This window comes from Rhineura floridana, chromosome 15, assembly GCF_030035675.1.
Source record: "Rhineura floridana isolate rRhiFlo1 chromosome 15, rRhiFlo1.hap2, whole genome shotgun sequence".
Taxonomy (NCBI): Eukaryota; Metazoa; Chordata; class Lepidosauria; order Squamata; family Rhineuridae; genus Rhineura; species Rhineura floridana.
Window position 1 is genome coordinate 23,589,752 of NC_084494.1, and position 12,770 is coordinate 23,602,521.

General features: G+C 40.0%; 1 protein-coding gene across 4 annotated transcripts in view; it reads right to left on the bottom strand.

The window, feature by feature from the left end:
* Positions 1-12,352, bottom strand: part of CTPS1 (CTP synthase 1) — a 40,473-nt gene extending 28,121 nt beyond the window's left edge. For 3 of the 4 annotated variants that reach the window (XM_061597953.1, XM_061597954.1, XM_061597952.1), the window contains exons 1-8: positions 12,171-12,352; positions 7,907-8,084; positions 7,001-7,171; positions 6,063-6,163; positions 5,717-5,833; positions 4,478-4,561; positions 4,156-4,236; positions 1,903-2,054 (exon numbers count right to left, since the gene is read on the bottom strand). In XM_061597953.1, the coding sequence (XP_061453937.1) occupies positions 1,903-2,054; positions 4,156-4,236; positions 4,478-4,561; positions 5,717-5,833; positions 6,063-6,163; positions 7,001-7,171; positions 7,907-8,072 (872 nt within the window). In that variant the 5' untranslated portion in view covers positions 8,073-8,084; positions 12,171-12,352. The remainder of the gene's footprint in view (positions 1-1,902; positions 2,055-4,155; positions 4,237-4,477; positions 4,562-5,716; positions 5,834-6,062; positions 6,164-7,000; positions 7,172-7,906; positions 8,085-12,170) is intronic. The other variant, XM_061597955.1, reaches the window with a different exon arrangement.
* Between the last annotated feature and the right edge of the window lie 418 nt (positions 12,353-12,770).

Consider the following 12,770-nt stretch of genomic DNA (forward strand, 5'->3'; position numbering starts at 1 on the left):
TTTAAAAACTCTCTGCAGGTGGAAAACCTACACAGTAAGGAACAGGCTGGACTAGAACCTATCTCCATGTGCTTGTTTTTGAGGGAGTGTTCTAAAGGAGCACAGTGCACCATCAACTCATGATTCTATCATCTCATTCTGCTGTTTGTGTAGACTAGGCCTTGGTCTCTATGGGAAATATGCTAACTTTTATATCTTTAAAGTTAGTGCTTACAGTGCCTGGGACCTGCTGGTGAAGAGTGGGTAACAAATTTAATCATCATCATCCTACAGATGTCTACTAAAAAATGTTCCACAGAGTTCAATGGGGCACACTCCCAGATAAAGGCTTAAGTATTTCCTGTCTGAATTAACTACTTATTCCCTGCTGCTAAAGGCCACGAAGATAACAACAACTGACCAAGGCAAGTCCCATCTTACTATGCTACACTTCAGTTCCAGTACTATTATTAATTTATATACTGCTTGATCATAAAAAAAACCTCTAAGCAGTTTACAAAAAAATTACAATTTATCAATAAAAAGGTTAAAAGCAAGTAATTAGATTTTTAAAACAATTAAAACAGCAACAGACTATAAAGATTAAAACACAGCAATATCTATGTGCCTGGATAAACAAAAAAGTTTTAAGCAGGCACCAGAAATAGCACAGCAAAGGTGCCTGCCAGATGTCATTAGGCAGGGAGTTCCAAAGAGTAGGTGATGCCACGCTAAAAGAACAATTTCTTACAAGTGCAGAACGAGTATTATGTAGTACCTATAACAGTGAGCACATATGGGGTAACACAATCCCGCAAGTAAACTGGTCCCAAGCTTTTAATGGCTTTATATACCAATAGTAATACCTTGAACTTGGCCCAGTACCAAATCGGCAACCATTGCAGACCCTGAACAGAGCTGTCAGCAATCACTCCTGTCAGCAATCTGACTGCAGCATTCTGCACTAACTGCAATTTCCAGTCAAGTGTAAGGGAAGCCCCACATAGAGTGCACTGCAAATTTACAACATAAAAGGCATACACAGCTGTGTTTATGAAGGTGGCCTAGGGGATTGTGACAAGACTCCACATCTGTTTATACTGTGGTGTTTCTCTACCCATCACTATGCTGTATAAACAGCTTTGCCTGACCCCACATCTAGCAACTGAGGGTACAGCCCTGCTGTGCCAACCCATCCTGTGATAAGACATTGACCAAACAGTAATTGCATCAAATCATGACCCAGATACACCTCTTCTGATACAGTGATCCATAAGATCAGGCTTTATGTAGCGTTTTAAAAAAACAATATCTTGAAGACAATGGGTGGTTCACATGACCATGCCTCAGGCTTGCCCCACCCTATCCCCCATACTCCCTCACTTCCTAGTTCAGGCAAACCCCCAGTTTGCTGTTCTCTATGGTTCTCTCCCCAAGTACCTAAATCTAGAAAACCATAATTTGTCATTACATGTGAATCAGAACATGTGAGGGAAGGAGGAAGCACATAAGCCCCAGGCCTAGTCATGACAGTCAAATCATGTGTGAAATGAGCCATTGTCTTCCGTATCTCTAAAAGTTGTAACGAATTTCATTAACACACTTCTACTTAACTTTATAAATCACAATAAAGCAGACACCCTTCCAAAATACATCCACATACTACAGCTACTTCCACATTGTTCCTCCATGTTAACGATCAGTACAATAACCTTTATAGTTATAGTTATGAGGCTGTCCTAACTTAGCTATAAAAAGATTTCTCTACAGTTCTTCTGCGGATGCATAGCTAGAAACAAAATGTATTCTTGTCAATACAAGATGGAGCTTGGGAGGGCTAAAGAAACAATCCCTCCTTGTAACTGCCCCTCTGCTAACACAGATGGCCAGAAAAGCACAATTGCTTCCTACAAGGGAGCCCACCTGTCAGCCATCTCCTTCCACTTCATGAGCATTCTCCTAGGCTGCTTTTCAATGGGAAGGTCGAGCCGGTGTCGGAAATAATCAACCACCCCTTGCTCCTCTAGCAACAGAGGGACTCGATAAATAGAAGAGACATCATGAACACAAATGACCTGTTCAATGTGAGAAAGAGAATAGCCTCACCATATTTATGATGTGCATGACAATATGCAGCTCTAGCATCTAGAACAAGCAATATACTGTGTATGCTGTACATTACAAATGCAAATATTATTGTTGTAATAACATTCTCTGACGGGACAAACTGTAAAAAACACAGAAGTGCCATGTCTGGGGTAACTCATCATGTGCCTTGATGCAAAGAACATCTGATTCAATGTCCATTGAATCAACTTGTCTCCTTCCATCACAAAGTTTGTATGTAAAATACTTAATGACTAGCAGTCAAACCAACTGGTAGCAGGTATCAGCATCTTTGTTCCAACGTGAGAGGGTGCAATGTGTTTATTTCTTAGGGCAATACCAAAACTATCATGTGCTAGAGTGCTACAAACCGAAATCAAGTATCTGTGATGCAGGGACTCTCTGTGGACTGATCTAGTGGGAGTGACACCCAGGGACTGTGCTAGCTGCCAGAGGAGAGATCTACTGCTGGGGAATAGCCACAGGAAAGGACTGTCCAGACTTTCTTCCAGACCAGAAGGGAACATATTAAGAAAGTGATGCATGTGTTGTCACACAGGAAGTCAAACTTGTTATGGGGATGTGAGGAAACGGGACTGCAGGCCAACTGTAATGTACGTGGATCACTGAGAAGTACAGGTGTAGATCTCAGAATGTAGGTCCAGAGATTTGGGGGTGGGGGGGAACCCTCCCTTCTCAGAGACATTTTACATGCCTGACAGATAAAATACTCCCAACAAAACTACAATCCTTTTACAATTACATGATTTGCACATCACTTTCATGGACTCAACATTAACTACAACTGATTGTCACCTTACAGTATTCTTATTCTAATAAAAAAAGGAAATAGATCAGAAAAATAATGGCCGAGATCCAAAGAACTGCTTAGGTTCATTCAAAGTGGAACTGACTATTTCTTTGAGCAGCTCTGAATCTCCCTTCAGCTTCAAAAGGAATGAGCCACACAGAATGTGGAGGTGCCGTTCAAGAAAAGCAAGTCAAAATCTCCTTTGTGTTTGCAGAACTAGTTTTATAGTTCTTTGTATCCTGGCCACTGAATTTGGGCTTGTTTGTTTTTACAATTTACCTCTGAACTGATTTTCCAATATTACTTTTCCAAACCAGGATGGCAAGAATGGCATAATTGGTTTGCTTTTTAAACATGTAACAGATTAAGATGCCAAGCAGTACAGCATGCACAAAACTCAGGCCAACATCCTGTTCCTAATTACAGTCAAGTCCTGCTAATTTAGATGTACATTCCCATTGCTTAGGATTGCTACTAATATTAAATCAAAGAACAGGCAAAATGGTCACTTTCAGTGGGATGTTCAAATGTATTGTTCAAACCACAAATTCAGATTCAGACATAAAGCAGCCATAACCACAAAGTAAGAAGACATTATAGAACCAAATTAAAATTCAGTCACTTCCCAGACATTCCTTTGTTCTCAGAGCAACCAAATAAGTCTCCCTCCCCACACTCTTTTCTGGCAGCTCACATTATGTTTAAATATCTAATGCAAAGATAGAGAACCTGCGGCCATCCAGATGTTGTCAGACAACAATTCCCATCATCCCTGACCATGAGCCATGCTAGCTGGAGTTGATGGGAGTTAACAACTGGAAGACCATAGGTTCCCCATCCTCAATATACTAGATCAAATAAGAACCATTCCCTAACCTATGGGAACAACACAACCACATTAAATCTATTTCATATTGCTGGCTGTTAGACCACTGCATTGTCTAAACAACAGTGGACAAACCAAATTTCACAAATCCGATTCATTTTTGAGCTTCAGACTTATCAAGAGTAGCCTTGCCTAATAAAATTTGGCAGGATTTGTAAAGTTCATGCATACACCCACTGAAAAGCATCAAATTCTAAATAATTGAAATCGCAATAATATTTTCCTTGGCCTAGCCTTAGAGATACATTAGACATGCACACTACTTCTGTAATTCGTAGATTCTACATGCACAAATAAAATGTATTACCTAAGACAGTCTACCACAGTACGGAAACAGATGTGCCAAAGGTATCAAAAACAAGCACATTTTTACCTGTTCTGGTTCTACATGACAAAACATGGAGATCTTCTCTTTTACTGAGGTATCTAGCGGCGTGGAGCATCTGCATACAATCTAGTAAACAAAAAAGTGAAACTGTCAAATAACACTGTACAAAGTTATAATCTTAACCTTTAGCACTTTGTCAGTTCATGAAATTACACATTGTTAACTTTTGCAAACAGAATGCTTCATGGCTGTTTGTCTATATCTTTAGTATCATAAAACAGAACTCTGTTCATCCCATGACCTACAGTAACTGAAAGCTTCTGTAAAACCAACTGAGTGAAATTTCCGTACCTCACAGCAAACTTACCAGATCTGGTGAGAGACCAAGACCCCGGAGTTCACGAACACTATTCTGGGTGGGTTTTGTCTTTTGTTCTCCTGTAGAGCTTGGCTAGTAGGCAAGTATCAAGAAATTATGTACTGCAGCATCTGTCTATAGTCAATCATCATCAATGTTTTAATAAATCATCACTTAAGGGGGAAACAGCAAGCAATAACACCAAGTGAAGTATCATTTTTCATTGACCAAGAACATTCTAAAACTAATTTTTATCTGAACGTCATGACAAGCCAGCTTCACATGGAGCTTCAGTCACAAGCCTTCATCAACAAATATACCTATACTGATGGTTTCTGTATCAGTTGTTTTCAGGACCATAACTCATTGCTTCTGTTAGAAGATAAGCAAAACTCAAAAGATGTGGGATTTTTCTCTGCATAGGAATTAGGCTCCACTAAATTTAAAATACAAATGAAGTAAGTCTTCACTATCATGGCCATATATTAATATATGTAATTACATTATTTCTGAAGCCAGTAATTTATTACTGGATGTTAATTAGTAATCAACTATATGATATCAAGGAATTAACATGATAATCTGATTATCCTTACTAACACTGCAATCCTATACATGTTTACATGGAAGTATCTCCCATTATGCCCAAAGGGATTTATTCCTTTGTATAGGATTGTAGCTTAATTGTTATAATGACTAATTCAAGTGGAGTAACCCTATTTGAAGTGCCACAACTGTAATGTGAAGCTTATAAGAGGTGAAGACCCACTGAACTTAGGATGCATTTCCAGTAAACATGAATAAGATTTTTTAGGTGATACCTGGTACAATCAGATTACTTCTCCAGTGAAAGCCTATGTACTTTAAGATACACATCAACTAGTGTTTGGACTTCACAACATATGAAGATCACTTGAATTACTATATTTAACATTTTTTTCTTTATGTCTGTTTTTCATATTGATTTTTTTAAAAAAATACTAGTATTTTTAATACAAAAACAAATTTTGATTTCTTTCCACATTTCCAAGGACACTTATAATCTCACAACACCATTAAAGAACCGAGTAGTTTTCCCAAACTAGTTCAAAAGGTCATAATTGATAATATCTTTTGTTTTATTTTTAAAGAGCCTTTCTTTCCACTCTACCAAAATGAGGGCAGCTTACAATATCTCATTATATAATGCTTCCTTTGCCAGAATCAGCAAACACAATCATACAATGAATGGCTTTCCAGGACCCTTACCTGTGGTACCAGACTGACATGAATATTACAAAAGTTCTCTCTCTTGACTTTGAATTGAAATTGGCGGAATGCCTCGATGAAGGGCATACTTTCAATGTCTCCTACAGTTCCTCCAAGCTAAGAGAGATAGATCTAGAATTAAGCACAGTACTCTGTTCTTAGACCACACATCCTGTGTCAATGTCACACTGTAGAACTGTCTGCAGTTCAGTTTACATGTAATAACATGCTGGATAATGCAAATCATAGATGAATCCAGACTAAGTTAGCTGCACTTTGTTTAGTGAAACATGCCAATATTCAGCTGTTAACCCTGCAACAGGCACAAGAAATAATGGATACCAACCTCAATCACACAGACTTGAGGTTCTATGCCATCGTCGTCTACAGGGATTCCTGCCTGCCTCATTACCCATTCCTGGATTGCATCTGTGATGTGGGGCACAACTAGAAAACAAGACAAGGATACATTTGCCCATTTCCAAACAAAATATCATCATCTTTCAGTTCACCTGCTGTCCTTCACAGTGTCCATGCCCAACACAGAATATAGACCTATTAACCAACAGATATTTATTGCAACTTGTACATAACAAGCTGAAATCCTATTCCTCAGCTTATGTCTTAGTCTTAAAACCCTCTCAGCAGAGACTACCTTCTTGCTATATTAATTTAAAATGAGCAGACCATACCACCAAAAAACTATTACCAAAATGCTGAGCTAGTCTAAATTTTTAATAGGAAAACTTACAGTTTCTCGTATAATCCTAATAAACACTACGAAGAACACAAGAATTACCACAGACTTGTCACAAACTAATTGTTCCCCAGAAAATTGCCAGTTGTTACAAGTAGTAGAAATATAGACAGCAATGTGGATCAAGGCAGAGATCTTCAGGTTAGTGACCAAGACAAATGATTAATTCAAACTTCACAAGCCAAACCATAGCATAACAAAGCTTTAGATTTGTGTGTGTGTGTGTGTGTGTGTAAAAATATATATGTTATATATATATAATGTTGTAATGTCTTTTTTAAATTACTTTTATATCTTTATTGTGTATGCCACCATGATTTCTGGAAATGACTGGGCAGAAGTAAAACAAACAAAAAAAAGGTAAGGTGTCCATCTTAAAAACAGCATTCATCTCAGGTATATAGAGAACTAAACATTCCCTTTGTAGTTTTAAATGGCATGAGGCCTATCAAAATATTAGAGACACTCATATATCACCCTCTCCCAACAACTATTAAAGCCAGGTGAATCCTTCACCAATATTTTACCTTGAACTGTTTTGCCAAGGTAGTCTCCCTTCCTTTCTTTGTTGATGACATACTGATAGATCTTCCCAGTGGTCAGATTATTGTCTTTCGTGAGTCGGATATCAAGAAAACGTTCATAGTTACCCAGATCCAAATCCACTTCCCCTCCATCATCCAACACAAACACCTCACCTAAAACAAAGTGACATTAAAAATTAGACTCGTTTGAAACAGTAAATACCTTCTTCCCTGCATCCATCTGTCGAGAACACCCTCTAACTTACTGAATCTATGTTTGTAGTTCATAGGACCACACAGAAAGTTGTTCCTCAGAGGCTACCTCAGTGTTTCAGAAATTTCTTCCCCTACATTATATAAAACCTTGATGTGTTCACATTTTACTCTAAGCAGAAAAAATTCTTATAACAGCTATTTTTTCCCTGTCAGCTCCAGTCAGTATAATTATTTTGAGGGTTGATACCCCCACCTTTCAATCAAATGACTTTCAAGACAGCTTACATAACTTTGTAATAATACCAAAAAACCCTAAACATTCTGGCTAATGAATAGGGACACACTGCATTCCCCTTTGGTTCTGCAGTTCCAGGACAGCTGGCAGTTGGAGCAGAGTATCCTTTTTGGCATGGAAGAGGATACAAGCTCCCTGCAGGTGGGGCCAGGGTGGTCTTCCTAACAGTTGTCAAAATTGCTGTTACCACTAACCACTATTTCTACATTGTGCCAAAAAAGGTCTCACCAACCCACTCACTATCAGTAGCAATGGCAACTCCAAACCCTCACCCCAATGAGACGATCTGAATACAATTATACACCATCACCCCTCAAAACGTCCTCAGCACTACTGCATTCTTTAAATATGCTTGCTCTTTCAATGTTGCATAGAATGGATTTTTCTCCCCATCTTACCATGCTCATAAGGAGAGAAGGTGCCTGCATCAATGTTAATGTATGGGTCAATTTTAATTGAAGTCACATGCAATCCACATGATTTGAGAATTGTCCCAACACTGCTAGCAATGATTCCTTTCCCAATCCCAGAGATAACACCGCCTGTTACCAGAATGTACTTCATTTGTTTTAACACCTGGAAAAGGAAAAAGTGGATTTGAAAACACAGGAAAACATGTCTGCCTAGGTATTGGGATCACTGTGTCCACTTTTTAATCTAAACAAGGCAACTGTGTTGATAATGAAACATTTAAAATGTTTACAGAACAGATGCACTAATACCATCTGCAAAAAATTGTCAATGGCACATGAAAGGTCTTTTTCAGCTACACGTTATTGACATATTTCTTTAAATTAAGACAGGCAGAGCAATTCTATCTTAAACTTAATTTTCCTACTTGGTTGTTGCTGTGTTAAGTCAAAGCCCACACTATAGATTTAATTTTCACATTTAATTATTGCCCCTTAGTCCTCACCACTGAAAGTAAGTCTTAGGCAGCAATTCTAAACACTTAAGCAGAGAGTAGACCCTATTGAAATCAGTGGGATTTACATCTGGGTAAACGTGCTTAGGACTACTCCATAAGAAAATCTAACGGGACTTTTCAATATTGTTCCCCAGTTTACACTCACCTACATTTTTACCTTCCTACTTCCATTGTCAGAAATTTGGATTATAAACTCCTCAGGAAAAAAAAACTATATTTTTGCTTATGCTACTCTATAACCTTTTTAGAATCTTGATTTTATTGTGTATTGAGTTGCTTTTAAAACTACTGATTGTTTTAAACTGTTTGGTTTTCTTTGTTATTTTGTTTCTGTTTTTAAATTGTATTTCTGTGTTTTTAAATTATGTTGTATGTATTTTATTTTGTATTGTATTGTATTGATTTTAGGTAAGCCTGATATACTTTTGTGAAAAGGTTGAGTATAAATTAAACCACAAAGTACCAAGCACAATGATAGCAGTCTATAAATATAATAAAGTAAATAGCAACAAATATTAAAGTAACTTTCAACAGCCAAACCAAACAGGCCATCCATCTAAAAATAGGGTATGGACTTCCAAATTTCTAGAATTTTAGGGACAAATTCGCTACAAACTCTTCACGGTGCATAATACCGTATACAGAACTTCTAGTACTTTAAACCTTGACACAGTATTTTACCTACAAGTAGACTCATGAAATCTAGTACTCTGCTTATAGTATATCCCTTGTTTTAAGGAACAATGACACAGCCAATTGTAAATATTTCTCAATCTCTGTAAGGTGTGAGGGGAAATATCATAAATTATAGCAGCAAGGCAGGGTTGGGAACTATTGGTAATTTATTTAGTTATCTTATCCATTAAAGGTAGCTTGCAAAATAAATTAAAATCTTCAATAAATACAATAAAATAATAGACAATTAGCAGGAACAAACAGCAGCAATTTTCAAAAAGAAATTCTTCACAGATGAAAAGCCCAGGCAAATAAAATGGTCTCTGTTTATAAATAAATTTTGCAAACTTGTGGGTTTACCCCAATGGGATCACCAAACAGGCATTCAGAGAAGCCCAACTCCACTGCAGTCAGTCCAGTTTCCTCAGACATGGAAGAGGGGAGAAGATAGTGGGGGATAAATGGAGTAAACCAAGGAGTGTATGAGCCAGGTGGGTTTGGGGCATCAGGGAAGAAAGGAGACAAAACCGAATCAAAAGAGCCCATAGATTTAGATCTAGATAAATTTAGATCTAGAAAAGAGGCTTCATTAGTAATAATATAAAAAGAAACACTGCCATGAGGAAGAATTGGGGATTCAACTGAAATGCAAATCATGCTCACCTAACTATCCTTCTCCAGGCACAAATCCAATATATTTTACTGTAGAAAGGATAAATTGTCATAGACATTTTGACAAAAATCAAAAGGACTCCTGTGACAGCTTCAAGGCCAGCACATTAATTGTGACATAAGTCACAGGACAAGGCCAAAATAACAGAGAAGTCTCACGGTACTTTAAAGACTAACACATTTATTACAGCATACGTTTTCATGGACTACATTGCATCTGATGAAATGGAATATTGTCCACAAAAGCTTATGCCATAATAAAGTTATTAGTCTTTAAAAGTGTTATAAACCTCTGCTATTTTTGCCACAATAGATTAACATGGCTACCCCTCTAGAAAAACAAAGTGCCTGTGTGGCATAGTAGTTAGTTTGTTGGACTAGGGAGACACAGCTTCTCAAATCCACTCTGGATGATCTTGGATTATAGCTACCATCTCTCAGCCTAAACTACCTCACAGGGTCATTGCAAAAATAAAAGGAAAAGTGATGAACTACTTACATTATCCTGAGGTTCTCTGTAAAAGTGTAATAAACAAATATACCAGTTTACATAGTCTAGAGAGCTTACTTCCATCTGATGAAACTTACATCAAATTTTGTCTATTACAGCGAACACAGGGTGTGAAGAGTTAATCTTTAAACTAACCTATGCCAATGGAATAGAAAAGTTTTGGAAATGCTGCTGGGAGGAATTGGGGGATTCAGCTGGAATCCATGTCATGCCTGCTACACAGATACCTCTGCAGGCACAGCATCTAATGTTCTACTGTTATTGTTGTTTTGCCACAAAAGCAACAATTCTTCTGTGACATCCACACAGATAAGTATTGCAAGAAGTGTAGATTTTTTTTAAGTTGTTGGGGTGGGGGGAGGATGAGAGAGAGAATAGAAAAAGAGAAGATCAAGGAGAACCAAAAAGATCTACATCTGGATTTAGATCTGGAGAAGGGGGAAATATGTAATAGAGAAAACTGTGAGAAATCACCAACCATAAAGGAATTGGGGTATAGCTGGAATGCAGGTCATGCTAGCCTCACTAACATGCCTCTCCAGGGACTGACATCAATTGCGGTTGGAATCAGAGGAACTTCTTAGGAGGAAAGGAGAAAGAGGGAGAAAGGGGGGGGAGATAATGGGGGGTGCTCTCATTTATTTATTACATGCATGCCTTATCTTTCCTCCAAGTAAGCATCCCTTCTATCCTCCCAACAACCCTGTGAAACAGACCAGGTTGTGAGAGAAAGTCAACCTTCATGGGGGGAATTTGGACTTGGGTCTCTCCCTTCCTAGCATCAATACTTTAACCTCTAAAGTCGAAAGTAAAGGTGGGGCAGCCTTTGGGCTTCCAGATATTGTTGGACTACAACTCCCATCAGCCTTGCCGAATGGGTATGTTTGCTGGAGCTGATGGGAGATGTCCTTCATGAATTTCTGGAGGGCCAAAGTCTCCCCCTCCCCCGCCACTCTAGACCACTCTGGCCAGAACCATCATCAGCAGTGGTATAGTTAGGCTACACACTGGACTTAAACAGGGCAAGGCGGCAGCTCAATGGAAAAGCATCTGCCTTGTATGCAGAAGATCTCAGGTTCAATCCCCAGCATCTCCAGGTAGGGCTGGGAGAGACTCCCTGCCTGAAACTCTGCAGAGTGGCTGCCAGACAGTGTAGCTACCTGGATCAATGGTCAGACTCAGTATAAGGCAGCTTCCTATGTCCCTATGGTCTTGCAGCCCCTTTTGTCCTTCAATGGTTTATATAGGTATTAATTCAAAATGTGTTTAAGTCAACCCTGATGCTTCCAGATGCCGGGGCTCTCCTTTTCATTCTGCTGAGACGATCTCTGGTCTTCTGCCCCCCCCTCATCTCGGATAGCATCTCAAGCCCACGGGAAGAGGAATAAGGTGGGGCCCAGCTCCCTCTAAAAATTCCTTCCCCCCTAAAAATTTTTAAAAACAAGTTACATTTATTAGTTTTTTCCCACCCCTACTTTTTTGTGCCCCCCTCAAGAAAGTCTACGCTGGGTACGGGCCTGGAGCTTCTGTGGTGCCCAAAGGACGGAGGCAGACCTACAGAGAAAGAGAGAAAGACCCACAAACGAGGCAATCTCTAAGGAGGAGGGCCAAGGGAAGGACTACAAGGTCCAAGCTCTTGAGGTGCTGACAGGCGGGAGGCGCCTCCCTTCCCTCAGCCTAGCTGAACTAGTCTCCCTCCCTCCCTCCCTCCCTCGACTGTCATTTCAGAAAGCGGTTTGGCCCCCTTCTCACGTGACAGCCTTGACACGCGCCGGCCAGGCCGGGACCGCCAACCCATCAACTCCCGGTCCCTCTTTCCCAGTATAACATTACTGTATCCCCCGCGGCGGCTTCGCGCGCGATCCACGCCACTCACACGCAAAGCCAAGGAGGGAAACAGCCTGCCCGCCTCGCTAGTGTGGTGATCTTCCAAGGCCGGGGCGAGGGAAGAAAAAGGCTGCGAGCGCGTGAAGCCGGCGCGCCGTTAGAACACATGGGATGCGATGGGATAGGAGCAGGAGGAAGAGGAGGAGCCAGGAGCGGGCGGAGGGTGGGAGCCATAAGAATATATATAACCAAAACTGGGTCCGAAGGAGAAAGTACGCCTGCGCACGTCTTGGCGCCGGCAATCCGCCCGCCTTCTCTCTGAGACCACTTCTGATAGGCTGGGGTTTCCAAGGGGGCGGGCCCAGAATGAATATGAATAAATGAATGTGTTTTGTATGGCTGCCGAGGCTGAAAGGAACCAGTTAGGGGTGTCATAGGAAGATATGTACTGCCTTCAAGTCGATTCCGACTTATGGCGACCCTATGAGGAGGGTTTTCATGAGGCTGAGAGGCAGTGACTGGCCCAAGGTCACCCAATGAGCTTCATGGCTATGTGGAGATTTGAACCCTGGCCTCCCAGGTCGTTGTCCAGCACCTTAACCACTACACCACACTGGCTCTCGCTCATAGGAAGATATAGCGTACATCT